Source organism: Podarcis bocagei (genome assembly GCF_964188305.1).
Source record: "Podarcis bocagei genome assembly, chromosome: 7".
NCBI lineage: Eukaryota > Metazoa > Chordata > Lepidosauria > Squamata > Lacertidae > Podarcis > Podarcis bocagei.
In genome coordinates this window covers 3473676-3497142 of record NC_138132.1, presented here as the reverse complement: position 1 = coordinate 3497142, position 23467 = coordinate 3473676, and the positions used below count along the sequence as shown (strand labels likewise).

Sequence of the window (23467 nt, the reverse complement as noted above, 5' to 3'; positions counted from 1 at the left end):
CGGCTCCAGAAGGCCGTTTTGCATCGCTTTCCGCCCTCCCTCCGGGAGTTTCTGTGGCCGCCGGCCCGCCTCTCCCCTCCCTCCAGCTTCCAAGGTAGGACAGCCTTGCGCAAGCCGCCCGCCGGCACTTTGCAAAACTTCCCCTCCGACGACGCCCGCTTGGCTTTTGCCCTTCAGCTCCTGCCGTTGTCCCGATGGCTTCGGAGGAGCAGCAGCTACAGAGGAAGCGAGCCCCGAAACAGCCGCCTCCGGGGGTCTCCGTCGCCCCCGACCCCGCGCTGAAGCCCTTCGAGAGGAACCTGCTGCGGAACCCCAACCCCGAAGGTACCACGCGGCTCCCCGTGGCGCCCGCTTCTCCTTCAGCCCCTGCGAAGGGACCTGGGGGGGGGTCGATGGAGGAGAGGGGTGCCTGCTTTGCAAAAGAGGGGGGTTGACCACCTCCACCCCCAACGGCCTTTCTAAGGGTCAACATTGCAAGAAGTGGTCCCCCAGCCCCGCAGCAAAGCGTTTTTGGCAAGACCCCTTTGGCACTTCTTAGCGGCGATTGCTGCCTCGAACGGGGTTGGGCTGGATGACCTTTGGGTGTCCCGTACAACTTTATAATCCTGTGGTTCTAGGAATCAATGAAATATCAAGGATATTTCTATCTCCCAACCCCCTACATCAGGGGTCCCCAAACTAAGGCCCGGGGGCCGGAAAAGGCCCAAGGGACTCCTTTATCCGGCCTACGGCGACCCCCGCTGCCCGCTCTTACAGGCGCTGTGCTGCGCGGCTGCCCACTTAGCTTGTGCGGAAGCAGGACTAAGATGTGGAGATATGCTCCAGAGATCCAGACCATGGGGAGCCCCAAGAAATTAATAAATACAATTTGGACTATAATTTGATCTTTTTTATTTTGGTTTTTTAATTGAAGTATTATGATTGGATATTTAATTGGATGTTCTTTATTGGAAAATCAGTAAAAATGATTTAAACCCCCCCCCCCCAGAAATAGCTTGTGCGCATGCGCAATAGTTATTTGCACATGCGCAAGCATTATTTGTGGTGCACATCCGGGTCAGAGGAGGCCCGTGCACATGCGCACAAGCGATTTCCGGTGCTCCTCCGACTTGGAAGTGCGCCGGAAATAGCGTGTGTGCATGCGCTCCCCCGCCCCCTGGCCCGCTGCACGATCGGCGCTGGAGACACCAGCCCGAGGCGCGATAAGTTTGCTGACCCCTGCTCTACATGTTAAAAAGGTAAAGGGACCCCTGACCATTAGGTCCAGTTGTGACTGACTCTGGGGTTGCGGTGCTCATCTCACTTTATTGGCCGAGGGAGCCAGCGTACAGCTTCCGGGTCATGTGGCCAGCATGACTAAGCCGCTTCTGGCGAACCAGAGCAGCGCACAGAAACGCCCTTTACCTTCCTGCCGGAGCAGTACCTATTTATCTACTTGAACTTTGTGCTTTCGAACTGCTGGGTTGGCAGGAGCAGGGACCGAGCAATGGGAGCTCACCCCTTCGTGGGGATTCGAACCGCCGACCTTCTGATTGGCAAGCCCTAGGCTCTGTGGTTTAACCCACAGCGCCACCCGCGTCCCCATGCTCTACATGTTACTGAAGCTATATTCCACCCTTCGTCCACCCGGCTTTCTCCTGATGTTGTCGAACTACAACTCCCATCAGCCTCAGTTTGGGGTGCTATTGAGTTGTGGTCTGGCAACACCTGGAAGAAGAGAGGTGGGCGAAGGCTGCTCTGTTCCACTTCTGTTTCCTTTGCAATAGCATCCCTTGCTGCGCCTGAAGAGCCAAGCCAGGTTTGCCTCTTAATCTTAAACTGACAGACTTGGAGAAACTAGCAATCCAAAACAAACACACACCTTAAGAGCTCTGCAGAGGAGATGGAGCCAGACCGCGCTCTGTGTGGTGTCTTTCTGGCGCGCCTCTGTGTTTACACGGAGTGTGTTCTGGAGCTAAGATGCATCCCTTCGTAGATTTAGCTTCCTGAGACCCCGAGAAGAGAACTGAACTCTGAAGAATGACAATGCTGGCAAGAAAGGCGCGAGAGGAATTCTAATAAGGCATTCCTCCGCCAGACGGTGCTTTATCAGAGACTAGAAAGCAGGGACACGTTTGCCCATTAAAAGATACCTCTAACTGAAGTGGATTTTCTCCCAGCAGGGATCACTGTTCAATGGCTATTTGCTAGACTTGCCCTTGCAGGAGTCTGAGATAGGAAGACGGCTTGACTTGCCAGCCAGCCAGCCAGCTCCTCACTCAGAGCTACAGCATTAAGCAGCTGGCTTATCGGGTGACAGGCATGTACAGTTTTGCATCGATTCAATTTTGCATTTTGCTACTAGGAGTTAGCATCTGAGCTAGCTTGTTTTCCTCCTCCCTCCCCTCCCCTTTTCCTCTTGTGCCATGTCTCTCATTTGTAAGCCTGGAGGCAAACAGGCTCTTCTTACTGATTTTGTAAGTTGCTCTTTGAGCCGTTATAAATATATACCGTGTTTTTTGCTCTCTAAGACTCACTTTTTCCCTCCTAAAAAGTAAGGGGAAATGTGTGTGTGTCTTATGTAGCGAATGCAGGCTGCACAGCTATCCCAGAAGCCAGAACAGCAAGAGGGATCGCTGCTTTCACTGCACAGCAATCCCTCTTGCTGTTCTGGCTTCTGGGATTCAGAATATTTTTTTTCTTGTTTTCCTCCTCCAAAAACTAGGTGCGTCTTATGGTCTGGTGCATCTTATAGAGCGAAAAATACAGTATATATACTTATAGTGGCACAGGGAGAAAATCTTTAGACGATTCAAAACGTATCTGGATGTGGAGGCCGAGGGAAAAATAATGGGGATATGGAATGCAGGATTTAGGAGGGATGTTTGCAGGAATTAGCTGTGCTTGTCGCACTGAAGGTTGGGTAGAAATTGCAAGAGCTGAGTGATGAGCAACTGAGAGGACTTAGCATTCTGCTGGGGTTGCGAGTCTACGATAACTTCCATATTTGAGTTAGAGCATCTTCCGGAACATAGAAGAGGCTCATCTCTTGCAGGCAGAGAAGTCTCCGCCTTCAGCCACCTTAAAGGTAAAGGGACCCCTGATCGTTAGGTCCAGTCGTGGCCGACTCTGGGGTTGCGGCGCTCATCTTGCTTTACTGACCGAGGGAGCCGGCGTACAGCTTCCGGGTCATGTGGCCAGCATGACTAAGCCGCTTCTGGCGAACCAGAGCAGCGCACGGAAACGCCGTTTACCTTCCCACTGGAGCGGTACCTATTTATCTACTTGCACTTTGACATGCTTTCGAACTGCAAGGTTACATTACCAACTGGTAGCCACATTACCAAGGCCACAAATACTTGAGCTTGTTCTAAGAGTCTTAGCTGAGTTTAGGAATCAGCTGCCTGTCCCTTACAGGCTTACCTGCAAGTAGCTCAGCTGATACCATTGGCAGCAACTGCTGTGATGTCACAGAACACCCTGGAATATTCTCTTCCTTCTACTCTCTTCTTTTCATCCTTCTCCGGATCAGCACACCCCACCGCGCCCCAATGCACACATATGAAGGAAAGGTACACACACCCCAGTTTACATTTCCAAGGGCTCAGGGCAAAAGTCGGATCCGGCAGAATCAATCTGAGACTGAAATAATAATAATTTATTATATATACACCCACCCATCTGGCTGGGTTTCCCCAGCCACTCTGGGTGGTTTCCAGCAAAATATTAAAATGCAATAATTCATCTAATATTAAAAGCTCCCTTAAACAGGGCTGCCTTCAGATGTCTTCTAAAAGTCTGGTAGTTGTTTTTCTCTTTGACATCTGGTGGGAGGGCGTTCCACAGGGCGGGTGGAGAAGGCCCTCTGCCTGGTTCCCTGTAACTTGGCTTCTCGCAGGGAGGGAACTGCCAGAAGGCCCTCGGAGCTGGACCTCAGTGTCCGGGCTGAACAATGGGGGTGGAGACGCTCCTTCAGGTATACGGGACCGAGGCTGTTTAGGGCTTTAAATGTCAGCCCCAACACTTAATTGTGCTCGGAAACATACTGGGAGCCAATGTAGGTCTTTCAGGACTGGTATTATATGGTCTCGGTGGCCGCTCCCAGTCACCAGTCTAGCTGCCGCATTCTGGATTAGTTGTAGTTTCCAGGTCACCTTCAAAGGTAGCCCCACGTAGAGCGCATTGCAGTAGTCCAAGTGGGAGATAACCAGAGCATGCACCACTCTGGTGAGAAAGTCCACGGGCAGAGAGGGTCTCATCCTGCGTACCAGATGGAGCTGATAAACAGCTGCCCTGGACACAGAACTGACCTGCGTCTCCATGGACAGCTGTGAGTCCAAAATGACTCCCAGGCTGCGCACCTGGTCCTTCACAGTTGCCCCATTCAGGAGCAGGGAGCACATAGAGAGAGGAGGGAAATACTTTCACTCTTCCAACGTTCTCCTTTAGCCAAAGGTCCTTTTCAAGAGAGGAGCAGGGGACTGCCCTCACCACCTGCTGGCCCAAGGGGCTGTGGGGCAGGTGGGTGAGCTCAGAGCCTTGTTATCGCCACATTGGCAACCTCTATCCCAGCTGCTTAAATGCCGCTTCTTGACCGTTTGCCTCTGAGAAGTTGGAATGTGCGTAGTCATTCTGTTGCATCCCAGCCAGGAAGGTTGGTGATCAAGGTTGGCAGATTTGCACAGTATTTATGAATGGGTTGATATTCTCCCTGGGGCCGCCTCTAGAATCCTTCCAGCCAACGGACCGCAAGCATGCAAATGAACGTGGTGGGGAAGAGCAATAATAATAATATAATAATAATTTATTATTTGTACCCCGCCCATCTGGCTGGGTTTCCCCAGCCACTCTGGGCGGCTTCCATAGAAACCAAAAAACACTAAAATATTATACATTAAAAACTTCCCTGAACAGGGCTGCCTTAAGATGTCTTCTGAATGTCAGGTAGTTGTTTATCATTTTGACATCTGATGGGAGGGCGTTTCACAGGGCGGGCGCCACTACCGAAAAGGCCCTCTGCCTGGTTCCCTGTAGCAAGGAGGTCGCTTGCGAGATCTGACAGTGTCAGCCTTTAATGAAAGGTCCTTTGCCTGTTTCCCTTCCTGAAAATAGCAAACGGCTTTTTCTGATGTTGAGCCAAGAAGAGTTTTTACTGTTCTGGCTACTCAGCGTTCCAGGCCTCCGCAAGGCAGGGCGGATGCCCAAACATGTTAAAACTTGCTGGTGCAGGAGATTAACTCCCAGAGCTCTGAAACAGCCTGTCTTTGGCCTTGCTGGTGCTGCTTGCCTGGGGGTGCAGGAAGATCTCCGCAATTACCGTAATTAATTGGCAGTCATAATCCTTGCGCACTTGCAAGGAGGCCTTGTAGCTTCCAGGCCTCCTCTCGTCACTCCCAATTAACACAGCCCTTTCTTAAGAACGCAGTAAGTGTCTGCTGGATAAAGCCCAAAGGGACTCATGTAGTCCAGCACCCTGATTTTACGAGGCAAACGAGATACCTATAAAGAACTGTTTAGTTAGAATCATAGAATCCTAGAGTTGGAAGAGACCACAAGGGCCATCGAGTCCAACCCCCTGCCAAGCAGGAAACACCATCAGAGCACTCCTGACATATGGTTGTCAAGCCTCTGCTTAAAGACCTCCAAAGTAGGAGACTCCACCACACTCCTTGGCAGCAAATTCCACTGTCAAACAGCTCTTACTGTCAGGAAGTTCTTCCTAATGTTTAGGTGGAATCTTCTTTCTTGTAGTTTGGATCCATTGCTCCGTGTCCGCTTCTCTGGAGCAGCAGAAAACAACCTTTCTCCCTCCTCTATGTGACATCCTTTTATATATTTGAACATGGCTATCATATCACCCCTTAACCTCCTCTTCTCCAGGCTAAACATGCCCAGCTCCCTTACCCGTTCCTCATAAGGCATCGTTTCCAGGCCTTTGACCATTTTGGTTGCCCTCCTCTGGACACGTTCCAGTTTGTCAGTGTCCTTCTTGAACTGTGGTGCCCAGAACTGGACACAGTACTCCAGGTGAGGTCTGACCAGAGCAGAATACAGTGGCACTATTACTTCCCTTGATCTAGATGCTATACTCCTATTGATGCAGCCCAGAATTGCATTGGCTTTTTTAGCTGCCGCGCCACACTGTTGGCTCATGTCAAGTTTGTGGTTAACCAAGACTCCTAGATCCTTTTCACATGTACTGCTCTCAAGCCAGGTGTCACCCATCTTGTCACCCTTAGAAGGGAACCGCTCATCCACTTGCAATGCAGGAATCGCCTATGTATGTGAGAGAGGTTCAGGGCAGGACAGTGGCGTAGCGAGGATTGCTGGCTCCCAGGGCAAGGAAAGTATTCTGCCCTGTAACCGGCACCTCCATGCGGCGCTGCAGCTGCTGCCAGACAGATCTGCAGAGCAGCCGCAAGACATGGGTGCAGATCTCCTGTTAAGGTGGCAGCTGCAGAGGTACACCTATAATATTATTTTTTTTTGCAGTTGTCCTGGGGTCCCCACCCCCATGCTATGCCACTGGCTGGGCTTGGTGCTAAAAGCAATCCTTATGGGGTCCTCGCTGCGGGATCACATTCACCCAGTGCAATACCATCTGCACTGGCTCCCGGTGGAGTACAGGATCAGGTTTAAGGTGCTGGTTTTATAGCCCTATACGGCCTAGGACCCTCATACCTATGGGGCTGCCTCTCCTGGTATGTCCCACGGAGGAACTTACGGTCTTCAAACAAAAACATCTTGGAGTTCCCGGGCCACAGGGAGGTTAGCCTGGCCTCGACCAGAGCCAGGGCCTTTTCAGTACTGGCCCCAGTTTGGTGGAACACTCTGTCACAAGAGACTAGGGCCCTGCAGGACTTGACATCTTTCCGCAGGGCCTGCAAGACGGAGCTGTTCCACCAGGCCTTTGGCCAAGGCACAGCCTGACCCCCTCCTTTGATAATTCTTCACAGAATTCTAGCCCAACGGTTGCCATCAATTTGATTTGAACTGATTTTATAATGAATTGATTTTAGAATGCTGTATTATTTTACTGTTGTTAGCCACTCTGAGCCCGGCTTCGGCTGGGGAGGGCGGGATATAAATAAAAATTTATTATTATTATTATTATTATTATTATTATTATTATTATTATTTATCACGGTTCAATGCATTTTCCTCTTCCCCCATTTATTTTACAGGTGTGAATATTTCGGAGCCAGCGCCACCCCTGACGCTTCCCAGGGCAGCTTGGAATCCCCTGGACCCCAAAGGTGACGTAATGCGTGACAGCGGGAGGCGATTGGGGCTGTGGCAACTGGATGTGGGCTTCTCCTTGCAAGCCCAGATCTGGCTGGCATGTGCAACTTGTTAATTTCCTCCTGAGTGGAAGTTATCGATAGAAGCCGAAAACTCACTCCTTAGGAATAAAAACACACAGCGAGCGTAAAAATCAGTTTATTGATAATAAAACTCAAACCAGAAACCACAAAATCATATTCTGGGAAGCTTTGGAACAGCAGTACTCTGACCCAGGTCACTGATGGTCATAATCCTTTAAGCGTGACGACAACTTAGCAGGACCTGTCAGGGATCCGTCAAAGGGGACGGATTATAATTTCACAATGGGAGGAAGAGCATAAATCGAGCCATCCATAGAGAAATGTTTGAACAAGCGATCAGATGACTCAAGACAGACTAAACGGATCAGAATGTCAAAAGGAAATGGAAATGAGTTGCCCAAGGTGGGAGACAAAGACTTACAGAATGACTTGAGGGACAGGTGTCAAGTCACAGGTTCAGATTTCTGACTGATATCTGGGATGTTTCTGTGTTGCACATAAATGTTGCGTTTCCAAGGAGGTGTTTCTGTGATGGGGGAAATGGAACTTTTAAAATATGCTGTAAACCAGGAGTCAGCAAACATTTTCATCAGGGGGCCGGTCCACTGTCCCTCAGGCCTTGCGGGGGTCCAGACTATATATATATATTTTTTTTTGGGGGGGGGGAATATGAACGAATTCCTACGCCCCACAAATAACCCAGAGATACATTTTAAATAAAAGCACACATTCTACTCATGTAAAAAAACGCTGATTCCCGGACCGTCCGTGGGCCAGATTTAGAAGGCGATTGGGCTGGATCCGGCCCCCGGGCCTTAGTTTGCCTACCCATGCCCTAAACCCAGATCAAGGCTGCTTCTTCCTTTTGCTGTCTTGAGGGGAGAAACTTTGCTTCCCAACTTTGCTTTTCCTTACGCCTGGTTACAGTCTGCAGTTCTTTCCTCTGACCGACAAGCAGACCTGCACGGAATTGCGAGTCCTTTGAGCAAGGGATTGGTGCAAAAGTGACCCCAGTTTTTACACCAGGCCTTTTGAGAAACCTAGCCCCAGAAGCGTGCGTAAAAAGCAGTTTCCTTGATAGGAAGTGGGTTGGTCTTGTTTTTTTTAAGAACCTACGGTGTAGCTTGTTAAGTTGTGGGTGAACATGTCAGACGACACAGCGATTCTTCAAACAGCTCTTGTTTATTCACAGGCCAGGACAGAACTGAAGGGTTCAGCCAGCCTGCTTATATAGAGCTCCACTACAACGCAACTGAAACACTTTCTGTAACTATCCAATCACTGAACGTCACTTTCAATCCCTTATTTGCATATGTGGACCTGAGTGAAAACTATCTACAGTATCCCCCTGCTGGTCCAGGGTGAGAACTTCAGTACATAACATAGCTTGTGTTTGCATTGATGCAAAATAGTTGAGACAGTGGACCAGGTTGTGAATTCTGTATCATTCCCTCAGTGGGGCTTCCCTTGTTCCCTTGACCCAGAAGATGCAGTCGGCGCAAAATGCTGCAGCACGATTGCTGACAGCGGAGAGACCTTGTCAGCATATAGCGCCTGTGCTCAGAGATCTTCCCTGGTTGCCAATTTGCTACCAGGCCAAGTTCAAGGTGTTGCTGTTAGTACAGGGGTAGGCAACCTAAGGCCCATGGGCCGGATCCGGCCCAACCGCCTTCTCAATCCGGCCCATGAACGGTCCGGGAATCAGCGTGTTTTTACATGAGTAGAATGTGTCCTTTTATTTAAAATGCATCTCTGGGTTATTTGTGGGGCATAGGAATTCGTTCCTTTTTTCCCCTGTTGCAGGTGCCTCAAAATCACAATTCCGCATTTGTAATAACTTGATCTTTGGAACTCCCTGCCACTTGACTGTACTTTTGCCTTCACTGTACTTTTTTCTGTACATGTTAAAGGCAGACAAGGCTAAAAGTTCAGACAAGGCTTCCAATATATTTAGAAAGCTGATGTGAGTTTTGTTTTTATCGCTGTTTTACCTTTTGAATGTTTTAAATAGATCTTTTTATTGTTTTGTAAGCCACTTTGAGGCTTTCTTTTCTTTTGCAACCAAGCAGTGTATACATTTTATGAAATAAATACATATATTTTTATTCGGAAGCTGCACAAGCTCGGGGACACCATGCTGTTGTGTTTATTTTTGGGGGGGAGACCCACATGTTCCATCTAGAGGGGGGAAAGCGTTCTGTGTATGCTCAGGAGCACCTGGCTCGAGATTCCAGAATGCAGGGACACAGGAAAATGGCAATCTACTAAAACCATTTCCCTTTCCTCTTGGGGGTCCCCTTTCCGTCTCTCCCCACAGGTATTTTCAAAGGCTGGCAAATCAGCATCGAGCCCTTGGAGGCAGACAAGGCAGAGGTCGCCCCAAAGTCCATCTTGCCACGCTATAGGTGAGTGGGGGACTCATTGGCAGGGCCCTAAACTATTGAAGGTAATGGGGCCCTTTCTATGTCCAGCTGTCCTTTGTCAACAACAAATGGCCGCTGTTTTTTGTGATGAATATATGCTATATGGTAATTTATGGACCTAATGGGTATCTCAAGCCATTTGCACATGTTGCCGTGCAATCAGTCCATGCAGAATGTAGGCACCCTATATATAAAAGGTAAAGTCCAGTCATGGTCGACTCTGGGGTTACGGCGCTCATCTCGCTTTATTGGCCGTGGGAGCCGGCATACAGCTTCCGGGTCATGTGGCCAGCATGACTAAGCCGCTTCTGGCGAACCAGAGCAGTGCACGGAAATGCCGTTTACCTTCCCGCCGGAGCGGTACCTATTTATCTACTTGCACTTGACGTGCTTTCGAACTGCTAGGTTGGCAGGAGCAGGGACCGAGCAACGGGAGCTCACCCCGTCGCGGGGATTCGAACCGCCGACCTTCTGTTTAGCAAGCCCTAGGCTCTGTGGTTTAACCCACAGTGCCACCCATGTCCCTACCCTATATATAGAAAGGAGCAAACCAGTGATATTTTAGGGAGCAGGCTAGCAGGTGGGGCCCATGACTTACATCACAGGAGCCTACACAACACAAAACACTGTTGCTGTATATAAGCTTTATTTTATTTGTTGTTTATCTTATATTTTGGAAATGTGCATCCAGGTTTTTTTGCTTTAAATTTTTTTGGCCCCCCCAAGAGAGCGGGGCCCTTAGCTATATCTTGTTTAGCTTATACACAAATCCGGCACTGGAGTCCCTGTGAGCTGCTCTTGTCTCTTTGAGTCTCATTGGGACAGCTCACCTGCTTCCTTCTCTCCCTTTTGCCCTTTCTAGCTGGTGCGTAAAGCAGCAACACATAGACTTGGTGGCTGAAGGATTTTGGGAGGAGCTACTGGATTCGTACCAGCCAAACATCACCGTCATGGACTGGTAAGTGTGTGTGTTAGTTCCCCCTGCATTTCTGCATTGCAGGGGGTTGGACTGGATGACCCTGGATATCAGGAGCTTGTCCTACACTCGAGTAGGACCCTGGCAGAGACACATGTCCGACTGGCATGTTCTCTCCCTCCTGGTCGATCATTCGGGAGCTTCAAAAGCTTCCTTCTGCCTGAACATCACAGTGACCGATGCCAACAGACACCGGCACACTTAGGGATTCGCAGAGTTTGCACAGCTTGCGCAACAGACCTCAGCAACTCAGCATTTTGGCTAATCTACTTTATTTACATATAAACACACACGGAGCACTGCAACACGGCTCCCTCTCTCTCTCCAGCATCAGACAGCAAAGACAAAAAGGACAAAGGACAATGGTCCCACTTCACGGAACACAGGAACACAAACATCCTGTCTCTGTCACTTCCCACTCCGTGGAGTCAAAACATCCACCGCCATGTGATAGACAACAATCCCATGACTGCAATCACGGAGCAGGAATTCTAACACCTTGAGGGTCCCTTGCAAGTCTACAGTTTTATGATTCTACGACGCTGGCTCTTTCCTGGCCTTGTTTGGCACAATGGGCAAGAAGCACACTGAGAGAGTCACTGGCTCTCTAAAAATAAGTGCTGGGGCTTGATACTACCTAGAAAGTTATGCTGTTTGAACTGGAAGCCTGTCCTTCAACTCCAAAACAACTTGGGCTCTGCTTCGTGAAATAAGTGATTTGCACAAGGGCCGTGCAGACGGTCTGTGGCAGAACCCTTCCCATAAGTCCCATAGTTTAGGGAATTTTTAATGTCTGGTGTTTTATTGTATTTTTAATATTTTGATGACGATGATGGTGATCTTTTACCTCCCCTGTCCTGGTCTCTAACCTGATCCCTTACCCCTGGCTCTCTGTCAAAGATTCTCCCTGACTGATGAGTAGCCTATTTTTAGGGGCAAGATCCCCAAGGCTGGCAGTTCCACAGGAGTGAGGGAAATAAACTTTGTACATGCTCAGATGCATTCATCCCTTGCTTATAATATATTCCAGGCATGTCCAACTGGTAGATGGCGATCTACTGGTAGATTGCGGGGTGTTCCTAGTAGATCCTGGTTGATCTCCGGCCCCTCAGCTATTTCCTTACAGAAAAGCAGAAAAGGAAAAAACCACCAAATCTCCACAACTTTGGCTTCCTAAAATCACTGCCAGTTTTTTTACATTGTGAGTAGATGGCAGTCTATTGGGAGTTGGACATCTCTGATATATTCTGATAGCAAAATTCCAGGCTAAGCCTTGGAGAGCCCTGGTTCAAATTGTTGTTGTTGTTGTTTAGTCGTGTCCGCCTCTTCGTGACCCCCTGGACCAGAGCACGCCAGGCACTCCTGTCTTCCACTGCCTCCCGCAGTTTGGTCAAACTCATGCTAGTAGCTTGAAGAACACTGTCCCACCATCTCGTCCTCTGTCGTCCCCTTCTCCTTGTGCCCTCCATCTTTCCCAACATCAGGGTCTTTTCCAGGGAGTCTTCTCTTCTCATGAGGTGGCCAAAGTCTTGGAGCCTCAGCTTCAGGATCCGTCCTTCCAGTGAGCACTCAGGGCTGATTTCCTTCAGAATGGAGATGTTTGATCTTCTTGCAGTCCAGGGGACTCTCAAGAGTCTCCTCCAGCACCATAATTCAAAAGCATCCATTCTTTGGCAATCAGCCTTCTTTATGGTCCAGCTCTCACTTCCATACATCACTACAATGTGTGTTTTTTTTTTGGGTGGGGGCGTGATGAATGGGAGGGGCACATCTCGCACAATTTCATTCAGCTTGCTTTCAGCCACATAAGTTTGAAATTGCAGAGGTTAAATGCATGTAAGACGCACCTAGTTTTTGGAGGAGGAAAACAAGAAAAAAATATTCCGAATCTCAGAAGCAAGAACAGCAGGAGGGATCGCTGCGCAGTGAAAGCAGCAATCCCTCTTGCTGTTCTGGCTTCTGGGACAGCTGCAGAGCCTGCATTCGCTCCATAAGACGCACACACATTTCCCCTTACTTTTTAGGATGCAAAAAGTGAGTCCTATAGAGCAAAAAATACGGTATAGCTAGTAAATCAGGTGCAAAAGTGTGTTCACACATGCTTTATTTTGTACCACCAGAGGGCAGCCGTTCTGCAGTGATAAAGCCAGTTTTGGGGGGACAAAACCATAAGCTCTAACAGGACTGCTTTCTTCCTGCAGGTACGAAAACAGCAAATTGGCCGACTCTGTCTATGAACTCCACGTCCGGCTCCTGGGAGCAGACAGGGCCACGGTGTTGGGTGAATTTCACCACGTGGCACATGAGGGCGAGCAGGACGGGCAGGAAAACAAGAACTGGCGTCACGTAAGAGCCGGGTTTGGTGGGCAAGCAGAATTCGAACACAAGACACACTCCACTCCCACAGTTTACAGCAACTGGTGTTCAGGAGCATTACTGCCTCTGACTGTGGAGGGCAGAGCATAGCCATCGATAACCTGGTCCTGCCCCATTATTTTTTCTAATCCTCCTTTAAAGCCATCCCAGTTGGGGGGCATGTGGCAGGGAGTTCCAAAGTTTAACCACATGCTGTTTAAAGAAGGACTTCATTTTCCCTTTCCTGAATCCTCCAGCGTTCAGTTTCTTGGATGCCCATAACTTCTAGTGTTACGAAAGAGGGGAAATCTTTTCTCTATCTGCTTATAATAATAATTATAAGCAGATATAATAATTATTTATACCCCGCCCATCTGGCTGGGTTTCCCCAGCCACTCTGGGCGGCTTCCAACAGAATATTAAGATACAATAGTCAATTAAACATTGAAAGCTTCCCTAAACAGGGCTAACTTCAGGTGTCTTCTAAAAGTCTGGTAGTTGTTGTTCTCTTTGACATCTGGTGGGAGGGCGTTCCACAGGGCGGGTGCCACCACCAAGAAGGCCCTCTGCCTTGTTCCCTGTAACTTGGCTTCTCGCAGGGAGGGAACTGCTAAAAGGCCCTCGGAGCTGGACCTCAGTCTCCGGGCTGAATGATGGGGGTGGAGACGCTCCTTCAGGTATACAGGACCAAGGCCGTTTAGGGCTTTAAAGGTCAGCACCAACACTTTGAATTGTGCTTGGAAACGTACTGGGAGCCAATGTAGGTCGTTCAAGACGTGTTATGTGGTCCCGGCGGCCGCTCCCAGTCACCACTCCAGCTTCTGCATTCTGGATTAGTTGTAGTTTCTGGGTCACCTTCAAAGGAAGCCCCACATAGAGCGCATTGCAGTAGTCCAAGCGGGAGGTAACTAGAGCATGCACCACTCTGGCGAGACAGTCTGCGGGCAGGGAGGGTCTCATCCTGTGTATCAGGTGGAGCTGGTAGACAGCTGCCCTGGACACAGAACTGACCTGCGCCTCCATGGACAGCCGTGAGTCCAAAATGAACTCCCAGGCTGCGCACCTGGTCCTTCAGGGGCACAGTTGCCCCATTCAGGACCAGGGAGTCCTGCCTGGCGGGGGCTGAACTCTTTCGTCCAGCATCCTGTTCTCACGGTGGCCAACCAGATGCCTGTGGGAAACTTGCAAGCAGGATTCGAACACAGGAGCTATCTCCACTCCCACATTTTCCAGCAACTGGTGTTCAGGAGCTTTGCTGCCTCTGACTGTGGAGCGCAGAGCATAGCCATCGATAACCTTGTCCTCCCCCATGAATTTTTCTAATCCTCCTTTAAAGCCATCCCAGTTGGGGGCCATGTGGCAGGGAGTTCCACAGTTTAACTGTGCGCTGTTTAAAGAAGGACTTCATTTTACGAGAGAGGCGAAATCTTTTCTCTATCTGCTTCCTTTGTGCCATTCGTAATATAAAGCACTGTGTCTCCTCAGTTGGCTAGAGTGCTGTGCTGATAAGGCCAAGGTTGCAGGTTCGATCCCCCCACGGGAAAGCTGCATATTCCTACATTGCAGGGGGTTGGACTGGATGACCTCTGGGTCTTTTCCAGCTCTGTAACTCTATGATTCAAAACTTTAAAATGCCAAACACTGTAACCGTTCTTCATAGGGGAGTTCCTCAATCTTGTTTTGCAAACTCCTGGATGTCCACAAGTTCTCGTGGACATGCACAAGCAATGGAAGAAAGCTTTTTTCTACCCACTTCCCCCACGACACGTGCAATTTTATAAAGTTCCACCATGTCGCCACTTCCTCGCTTTTTCTCTAAACTAAAAAGCCCGAAACGCTGACTGTTCTGGGTCTTACTGGGTTGGCTGAGCCGCACTGCCTGCTGTCATAAAAACCCCCTAAGGACTCAGTTTGCCTGTCTGGGAAATGGGTACATATGTGTGGGTTACGCTGGAGGAACTTTGGGGTCTCCAGCCCAGCCCCCCTGCGGTTTTAGCCTTGTGAACTGAGACCGTTCCCCCCCCCCGATCTCTTTCAAGGTCTCCCACGTATTCCAGTGCTACGGAGCAGGACTGCGCTATGTCCACTTCCTCCACAAGGCCAAAGAGGTCGAGACGCCGGCTGGATTCCTCCGGACGAGAGTGACGGACAGCAGCGTCTCTGCCCAGCTGCGGGACTGATGGCGTTTGGGGGAGCGGTGGGGTGGTCAGGCATTGTGTGGGGCATCAAAGGGGGGGTTCAGGGGGTTCCCTGAGCCGCCCAGATCCTGTAGGAAGACCCACCCGCGAATGATGTTTTCTTGCATCTTGATTAAAAGCAGATGTGAAACTACAAACGGCATCTTTGTAGTATATAGAGGAAGACACTCTGCCCATGTTCAGAGGCACTGTTGTTCTTCCTGGCGCCATTTTCTTCCAGGTCAGGGATATGGCTTGCTGGGAAAAGGTTTGGGGGCTAATCCCTGGTTCCTCGTTTTCTCAGATCAACCCCTCCCTGTAGACCTGACACCCCCCCAGCTAAACTGGGGGCTTCCTAGCAGGTTGAAGCCTACCCTTTGCACTCCTCATAACGCAGTCCTGCGCAGGCTTACTCGGAAGCAAGTCAGCGAGGCTTCTTCCCTACAAAATGCAATTTAGCGCTGCAACCTCAATGCCCAGTTTCCCATCTGTGCCATGGCAGTAAATGTAGATTTTCAGTTTTGTTGTTCTGTACGGGACAATGACAATAAAGATTATTGTAACACTGGCCTACCTTGCAGGGGTGGTTGTTTGGGGAGAGAAGATGGGGTTCAGTGCTCCATAGCTTAGGTCCCAACTTTGACTGGCAGCATCTTCAGGTATGGCTGGGAGACACCCTACCTGCAGAGCAGCTGCCAGTCAGTGTCTCCAATACTGATCTAGATGGACCACTATCCTGATTCAATATAAGGAAATTTTCTATGTTTCCGTCTTCAAGAAGAAGCACAGCGGCACTCCAGACTCCAGATATATTGGAGCTGGCTGGGGATCCGTAGCAGAGAGGGAAGAAGAGAGAGGGCCTGGAAACCGAGAAGAGAATCACAGAATTGTAGGAATGGGACACCCAAAGGACATCTAGTCTAACCCGCTGCAAGGCAGGAATCTCAGCTGAAGCATCCATGACAGATGGCCACCCAACCTCTGCTTAAATGGCTCCAAGGAAGAAGAGTCCACCACCTCATAGAATCGTAGAAGAGTTGGAAGAGACCACAAGGGCCATCGAGTCCAACCCCCTGCCAAGCAGGAAACACCATCAGAGCACTCCTGACATATGGTTGTCAAGCCTCTGCTTAAAGACCTCCAAAGTAGGAGACTCCACCACACTCCTTGGCAGCAAATTCCACTCTCAAACAGCTCTTACTGTCAGGAAGTTCTTCCTAAGGTTTAGGTGGAATCTTCTTTCTTGTAGTTTGGATCCATTGCTCCGTGTCCGCTTCTCTGGAGCAGCAGAAAACAACCTTTCTCCCTCCTCTATGTGACATCCTTTTATATATAAGAAGAAGAAGAAGAGTTTGGATTTGATATCCCGCCTTTCACTCCCCTTCAGGAGTCTCAAAGCGGCTAACATTCTCCTTTCCCTTCCTCCCCCACAACAAACACTCTGTGAGGTGAGTGGGGCTGAGAGACTTCAAAGAAGTGTGACTAGCCCAAGGTCACCCAGCAGCTGCATGTGGAGGAGCGGAGACGCGAACCCGGTTCCCCAGATTACGAGACTACCGCTCTTAACCACTACACCACACTGTATATTTGAACATGGCTATCATATCACCCCTTAACCTCCTCTTCTCCAGGCTAAACATGCCCAGCTCCCTTAGCCGTTCCTCATAAGGCATCGTCTCGCGAGGGAGACTGTTCCACTGTCAAGGGAGTTGGGAATATTTAGCCTGGAGAAGATATGACGGAACCACAGCCAGCTCCAATATATTCAGAGTCTGGAGTGCCGCTGTGCATCTCCTTGAAGTCAGAAACATAGAAAATTTCCGTATATTTAATCAGGATAGTGCCATTACACAAAACCAATGAAATACCGTGAAAATCCCTGAAACAAGAGGTATTATCTTATAGAATTAAACTAAATAGCAAAAATCAAAATGTTTAAGGGAAAAAATTAGAAAAACCTAGAATTGAACAAAGCCTTAAAAATTAGAAAAACCTAGAATTGAACAAAGCTTTGGCGGGATGCCGGCTACAAACCTCGTTTCACTGGACTATTCAGTTTCCTCAGAAGGAAACAGAGAAATCATAAACCTTAAATGATTTTAAACAAACTCAAGAACAGGGCTGGAACGCTCCCCTGAGTTTACAAAAAAGGTTTGAAAACCTCAGTGGCAAGTTTTAGACATAGCCCTATTTAAAGAGAGCCAAGCAGTAGCAATAAGGAGTTGAGGACTCGGCTGTGAAAACTCTAGTATTGCCTTTACGAAAAGGTTTTTAAAAAATTACAAGGAAATACGAGATAAGATGTTTTAGATTTTAAACAAACTCAAGAACGAGGCTGAAACGCTCCTTTGATCTAGATGTAATTGCTGATGTTAAAGAAATTGAAAATCTACATTTACTGCCATGGCACAGATGGGAAACTGGGTGTTGAGGTTGCAGCGCTAAATGCATTTAGTAGGGAAGAGGTGATTGCATAGCCATCTTCCAATATACCTGAAGGACTCTCCTCTCCCTGGAAGACGATGCCTGCATTTATTTATTTTTTGCTGCTACGGAGGGCAGGAACAGAACCACTGGTTTCAAGTACCAACAAAAGGAGATTCTGATGAAAAATTCGGTAAACCTTTCTGAAGGTAAAGGCCGTTCAACAGTGGACAGTGGTGGGTTCTCCTTCCTTGGACCTTTTTAAGCAGAGCTTGGGTGGCCACCTGCCAGCGATCCTTTATCTGCGATTCCTGCATTGCAGGGGGTTGGTCTGGATGACCTTTGGGGGTCCCCCACACCTCGCTAGAATTCTATGATCCTTTGGTTCCAGGCGGGGACAAAAAACTTAGGGCATGAAATAAGACCAGTGGAGGATGTGGTCTCTGCTCCCCACCCCTGGATCAAGGCTAAGGCGGCTTTTGGCCTGATTCTGTGACATTTTCATAGGATCATAGAGTTTGAAGGGACCCTGAGGGTCATCTAGCCCAACCCCCCTGTGATACAGGAATCTTTTGTCGCGCTCAAACCTGCAACCCTGAGATTCAGAGTCTCAGCTATTCCATCTAAGTAGGGGGATTTCATCGGTCAGAAATCCTGCGATTCCTGCATCGCGGTGCTTAGATTTGTTGACCTTGGGGACTCCTTCCAGCTATACGGTTCTGTGGCACTCTGCTTGTGCTCAGAGGCACCCTCCCCCTGCCCAAACTTCAAGCATTGAAATTGGCAAAGTGGCAAGCCCTGGATCAAACTCCATCTCTCGCACCCCACCCTCCTTTGGAGGTGCCCAGTTTGGAGCTGCCTCGAAGGAAGGGAGTTAAATTGAAAACAATTTGGTGGGGATTATTGTATTCTGCTCTCGGCTCCCTGAAAGCTCTTTCCAATTAAATGTTTACAAGAGGCGAGAAAAGAGTAGAAGCTACCCATCATTTGCTGACCTTGAGCTACAAAAAAGAGAGAGAGACGGAACGTGTTCCAAAAGCCGTGTTCTTTCGCTTTTAATTATGTTTATCGTGGCGACGCAGAGGAATAGTGGCCTAGACGAGGCAGAAGGAGCAAAGCGGGTCTCTGGGGAAGCAGTTGTGAGGGGGGGGGGGAGAGAGAGAGAAAGAGAGAGACACAATGGCTTTGAAGATGGAACGCCTGTCTTAAAAAGCCAAAAAACCCCAAAACACTACACCCAGAACAAAGTGGGGAATGTAGGAAAGATCTTAAAAGCACCAGAAGCGACATATATTTCGAGCGAGGTGTCCAGCTTGGAGATCGTCAAAGCTCAGGGAGGAAACCCCTTCTCTGCTGCAGTTGTGAAAAATAAATTCATTTGCCGGTTTCTGCTTTTTTTGTGACGTCTTTCTTGCTCCCTGTAGGTGAATTGCTTGCTATCAGACGATGATTTTTTTTCCCCACGGGTTTGCATTTCATTTTGGTGCAGAGATCCCCCAGCTGGGCAGACCTTTTGCCGTAGCCGGAGCAGAGGATTCTGGGAGGGAGATCTTCCAGCTGACCAGAGAATTTGCCCTGGAGATGTGACGAGAGCAGAGGATTCTGGGAGAGACTTCTCCCAGTTGGCTGGAGATTTTCCCATGGGCAGCGCAGAGGATTCTGGGAGGGAGATCTTCCAGTTGACCAGAGAATTTGCCCTGGAGATGTGACGAGAGCGGAGGATTCTGGGAGAGACATCTCCCAGTTGGCTGGAGATTTTCTCATGGGCAGCGCAGAGGATTCTGGGAGGGGGATCTTCCAGTTGACCAGAGAATTTGCCCTGGAGATGTGACGAGAGCAGAGGATTCTGGGAGAGACTTCTCCCAGTTGGCTGGAGATTTTCCCATGGGCAGCGCAGAGGATTCTGGGAGAGAGATCTTCCAGTTGACCAGAGAATTTGCCTTGGAGACGTGACGAGAGCAGAGGATTCTGGGAGAGACTTCTCCCAGTTGGCTAGAGATTTTGCCATGGGCAACGCAGAGGATTCTGGGAAGAAGATCTTCCAGTTGGCAAGAGTGTTTGCCATGGCAAGAGCAGGGGATTCTGGGAGGGAGCTATCCCAGAATCCTTAGTGGCAACAGAGTGGCGCATTGCGGTGCAAGACCTGTGGGAACATCGCTTGGGGTGCTGCGGGGTCAGGCTGGCAACAGCTGCTCGTGGCCACGGGGTCCTATTTCGCACGGCTCTGGCGTGGTCTCCTCAATTGCACTTGCAATAGTAGGCAGAGATGGCATTGGCCCAGTCGCCGAAGAGGCCCTTCCGGACTTCCTGGAGACGCGGGAAGGCGCCGGCTTTGAACTTGCGGGTCTTGCCCCCTTTGCCCTTGCTGGACCAGACGGTCAGCTCACATCTCTGCCCCACCACCAGCGAGGTCACCTTGTTGTTGAAGGCAGATGGCATGTAAGGCTGGTCCTCATCCGGCGGCACCACCAGGACGCTGCCAGCGCAGCACTGGTCGTAGTAGGGGCTGTTCTTGGTGTAGAGCTGGGCGCAGATCTTGGTGCCGTTGGCAGTCTTCAGATCGGCTGGCACCGGGCACTGGGCCCAGGCCATGGCGAAGAGCAGCGGGAAGAGGAGGAAGGTTGGCGAGGTCTTCATCGTTGCAGCGGTTGAGGGAGAAGGAAGGTTGCAGCCTGCGGCGAAGAGGCTCGCTTTTATAGAGCGCCACCCAGGGCCGAGGCGGGCACAGAGATAGCAGGAGGGAGATATGGGTGGGAAGGTGGCAAGCTGGGCTGCCCTGTGCCAACCCAGGTGGTTGGCAAATCAAGGCGCCCACCCACAACCGCCTGTTTTTTTGGGGTGGACATTCTGGGCAGAAAAACACCGTTGTGTGCACAGAAGAAAATAAATATTAAGAGGAACTGGGGAACGTACAGCGATATACAGTCATACCTCGGGTTGAATACGCTTCGAGTTGAGTGCGTTCAAGTTGCGCTCCGCGGCAATTTGGAAGCAACAGAGCGCGTTACTTCCGGGTTTCGCTGCTTGCACATGCGCAGACGCTCAAAATGACATCACACGCATGCGCAGAAGCAGTGAAAAGCGATGCGCGCATGCGCAGACGTGCCATCGCTAGTTACGTTTACCTCTAGATGCGAACGGGGCACTGGAACGGATCCCGTTCGTATCTAGAGGTAACACTGTATTCAGCTTTTCTGAAAGTGCTTGTAAACTTAATACAGTGGTACCTCGCGTTAAGTACTTAATTCGTTCCAGAGGTCTGTACTTAACCTGAAACTGTTCTTAACCTGAAGCACCACTTTAGCTAATGGGGCCTCCCGCTGCCGCTGTGCCGCCGGAGCCCAATTTCTGTTCTTATCCTGAAGCAAAGTTCTTAACCTGAAGCACTATTTCTGGGTTCGCAGAGTGTGTAACCTGAAGCATATGTAACCCGTGGTACCACTGTAAACAAGAAGAGATCCAGTATCGTCAGGTAAATGATAGATAGATAGATAGATAGATAGATAGATAGATAGATAGATAGATAATTTATTACGGTCAGAGACCAGCTTATAAAACACACTTGGGGATACAGTCACAGAAGAAAAACAAACAATTAAAACAATGTACAACAATAAATTTAAAAACAATGTCCAACAATAAACTACCACAGGGAGTTAATTCAGAGTCACCTATGGAACCGAGTTTGGGGATAACGAACTAGTTTGAGTCGAGGGATGGTCTGCGCCTACAGATCGGTACACAGAATCTGGCGACCATCCGGGTCGTCTTCTGATCTTTGCCTAACAGGAAAAGGTCAACTTTTTGCTTTTCCAGGAGGTCAGCGAGCCTCACCAGCAGGGGATCAATGGTCATAGAATAGAATCATAGAATCATAGAATCCTAGAGTTGGAAGAGACCACAAGGGCCATCGAGTCCAACCCCCTGCCAAGCAGGAAACACCATCAGAGCACTCCTGACATATGGTTGTCAAGCCTCTGCTTAAAGACCTCCAAAAGAGGAGACTCCACCACACTCCTTGGCAGCAAATTCCACTGTCAAACAGCTCTTACTGTCAGGAAGTTCTTCCTAATGTTTAGGTGGAATCTTCTTTCTTGTAGTTTGGATCCATTGCTCCGTGTCCGCTTCTCTGGAGCAGCAGAAAACAACCTTTCTCCCTCCTCTATGTGACATCCTTTTATATATTTGAACATGGCTATCATATCACCCCTTAACCTCCTCTTCTCCAGGCTAAACATGCCCAGCTCCCTTAGCCGTTCCTCATAAGGCATCGTTTCCAGGCCTTGGACCATTTTGGTTGCCCTCCTCTGGACACGTTCCAGTTTGTCAGTGTCCTTCTTGAACTGTGGTGCCCAGAACTGGACACAGTACTCCAGGTGAGGTCTGACCAGAGCAGAATACAGTGGCACTATTACTTCCCTTGATCTAGATGCTATACTCCTATTGATGCAGCCCAGAATTGCATTGGCTTTTTTAGCTGCCGCGTCACACTGTTGGCTCATGTCAAGTTTGTGGTCAACCAAGACTCCTAGATCCTTTTCACATGTGCTGCTCTCAAGCCAGGTGTCCCCCATCTTGTATTTGTGCCTCTCATTTTTTTTGCCCAAGTGCAATACTTTACATTTCTCCCTATTAAAATTCATCTTGTTTGTTTTGGCCCAGTTCTCTAATCTGTCAAGGTTGTTTTGAAGTGTGATCCTGTCCTCTGGGGTGTTAGCCACCCCTCCCAGTTTGGTGTCATCTGCAAATTTGATCAAGGTGGTCTTACTGCGTGCCTCTTCATAAAAGGGACATCTAAAGAACAAGTGCTCTGGGCTTCCTATATCCCCCAATGAACAGGCGCAAAGTCTCTGGGCATATGGGACTTTTTAAAAGGCTCCATCCAGGACCGGCGAGGGCAGAGCCAAGCTCCTGGCGAGTGTAAACGACCTTCTAGCATTTTTGGATACGAGAAAGAAGAGATATGCTGCTGGTGCAGCTATATATCTCTTGATTTCTCCAATTTTATAGTCGGGGCACCTTGAGCAGCCCTGTTGTCTCTCGGTGTCTATGATTCTTTGCCTGACCGTAGCTTTTGCCTGGCCCAACCCCAGACTTAGAAAGGCTTGAGGGGCAAAACCCAGTTTCTGAAGGGTGTTCAGGACTTCGGTCTGCCAGCCTGACTGGAACTGGTCACAGAGGATCAATGGGACTATTCCTCGGGGGAGCAGATTCAATGCCAGCCATTTGTAGATTGATGTTAGGGGAGAGAGAGAGAGAGAGAGAGAGAGAGAGAGAGAGAGAGAGAGAGACAACAACAGACAGATTCCTCCCAGAGATCATAGAATCATAGAATCCTAGAGTTGGAAGAGACCACAAGGGCCATCGAGTCCAACCCCCTGCCAAGCAGGAAACACCATCAGAGCACTCCTGACATATGGTTGTCAAGCCTCTGCTTAAAGACCTCCAAAGAAGGAGACTCCACCACAAGGGTCTGATTTTGAAAGTAAATCGCTAGATGGTAAAGTAAAACTGAAGGCTGCCCTGTTTAGGGAAGTTTTTAATGTTTGATGTTGTCAGGGGTTTAGGAGCAGAGGCAAGGGCAAGGGAGGAAACAGAGAGCGAAGGGGAGGAGGCAGAAGAAAAGATGAGTGATGACGACGACCCGAGATCTCCGAGTCTTTCCAGTGAATCAGAGGATTCACAGAAAGGAGCACCAGTGGCCAGGGCAAGGGGGGAGTTTAGGGGGGCACCCCAGGAAGATCGAGCCAGAGGGGACTCAGAGGAGAGCAGTTGGAAATCGGGACCAGCGTCACCGCTAGGGAGCAG

At 49.4% G+C, this 23467-nt stretch overlaps 2 protein-coding genes across 2 annotated transcripts; one reads left to right on the top strand and one right to left on the bottom strand.

Annotated features, from left to right (window-relative positions):
• Positions 1-76: 76 nt before the first annotated feature.
• On the top strand, positions 77-15802 carry NCCRP1 (NCCRP1, F-box associated domain containing). Its single transcript, XM_081200687.1, has 6 exons — positions 77-324; positions 7164-7235; positions 9622-9709; positions 10590-10685; positions 12905-13049; positions 15098-15802. The coding sequence occupies exons 1-6, from the start codon at positions 195-197 to the stop codon at positions 15236-15238; spliced, it is 672 nt and encodes a 223-aa protein (XP_081056813.1). The 5' UTR covers positions 77-194; the 3' UTR covers positions 15239-15802.
• Positions 15803-18509: 2707 nt separating this feature from the next.
• SYCN (syncollin) lies at positions 18510-20837 on the bottom strand. Its single transcript, XM_081202236.1, has one exon. It carries the CDS (start codon positions 20294-20296, stop codon positions 19898-19900), a length of 399 nt encoding a protein of 132 aa, XP_081058362.1. The 5' UTR covers positions 20297-20837; the 3' UTR covers positions 18510-19897.
• Between the last annotated feature and the right edge of the window lie 2630 nt (positions 20838-23467).

What these genes read in the sequence shown, in the direction of transcription:
- NCCRP1 (XM_081200687.1), top strand. Translation starts at nt 195, where the DNA reads ATGGCTTCGGAGGAGCAGCAGCTACAGAGGAAGCGAGCCCCGAAACAG. An exon ending in GCGGAACCCCAACCCCGAAG is followed by an intron (nt 325 to 7,163) that starts GTACCACGCGGC and finishes TTTATTTTACAG; the next exon opens with GTGTGAATATTTCGGAGCCA. An exon ending in TCCATCTTGCCACGCTATAG is followed by an intron (nt 9,710 to 10,589) that starts GTGAGTGGGGGA and finishes TGCCCTTTCTAG; the next exon opens with CTGGTGCGTAAAGCAGCAAC.
- SYCN (XM_081202236.1), bottom strand. Translation starts at nt 20,296, where the DNA reads ATGAAGACCTCGCCAACCTTCCTCCTCTTCCCGCTGCTCTTCGCCATG.